At 38.3% G+C, this 721-nt stretch overlaps 1 protein-coding gene across 1 annotated transcript in view; it reads right to left on the minus strand.

Moving 5' to 3' along the window:
- The window catches only part of LOC119594130 (E3 ubiquitin-protein ligase TRIM9-like), a gene marked incomplete at its 5' end in the record, with an annotated part of 6,912 nt that overhangs the window by 5,073 nt on the left and 1,118 nt on the right, over positions 1-721 (minus strand). The window contains 2 exon segments of the mRNA XM_037943196.1: positions 148-304; positions 587-703. Of these exon segments, the coding sequence (XP_037799124.1) occupies positions 148-304; positions 587-703 (274 nt within the window).

The following is a 721-nucleotide window of genomic DNA, read 5'->3' on the forward strand; positions in this document are numbered from 1 at the left end:
ATGTATTTTTTTTTTACAGCTACATAAACTTGTTTTTATTAGTTTGCTAACATTAAATCCCTTCATACAATACAAAATAAATTAAAAAACAGATAAAAAAAAAAATCAAGGAACAAAGAAAAAAGGAATTTCTCAAAGACAACATACGCTTCAGCTGGATGAAGGTCAGCTGCTGGATGGCTGTCAGCAAGGTCTTGTCATCCAGCGTGAGGTTAAAGTGAGGCGGCACCCTCGGCTCTGACACCATGCTCTGGTCCCAGTCACGAGACATGGCATTCACGCGCTCTTCTAGGATCTCCTGGGCCTGGCATTGGGGGATTGAAGAACATTAACTGGGAGATATATGTATAAGATTTAAAAATGGAAACTAAAACGCAAAGAAGACGAATGTAGTTGAACGTAATATTTAGATAAACTGTGCATACTTATCTGTACATACATACTGTAAAAGACTTTAATAATGTGTACCAAAGCAACACAGGCTATGCATAAAGATATACTGCAAGTAATAAATTTTGTAAAATTATAAATTACATTTAAAACAATTCAGTTAATAAAATTACATGACCAGAGACTCCAAACTCACTTCCATAAACGAAGCAGGGTCTGATTCCTTGAGAGCCTCAATGCAGAAGTGAATGGTGGCGGTGGTGGACTGCAGGGTGTGAGTGTACTCCTGCACCTGATCCCTCAGTGAATGTACCTGGAAAGGGAGTCTCAT

Source organism: Penaeus monodon, chromosome 33 (assembly GCF_015228065.2).
Source record: "Penaeus monodon isolate SGIC_2016 chromosome 33, NSTDA_Pmon_1, whole genome shotgun sequence".
Classification (NCBI taxonomy): domain Eukaryota; kingdom Metazoa; phylum Arthropoda; class Malacostraca; order Decapoda; family Penaeidae; genus Penaeus; species Penaeus monodon.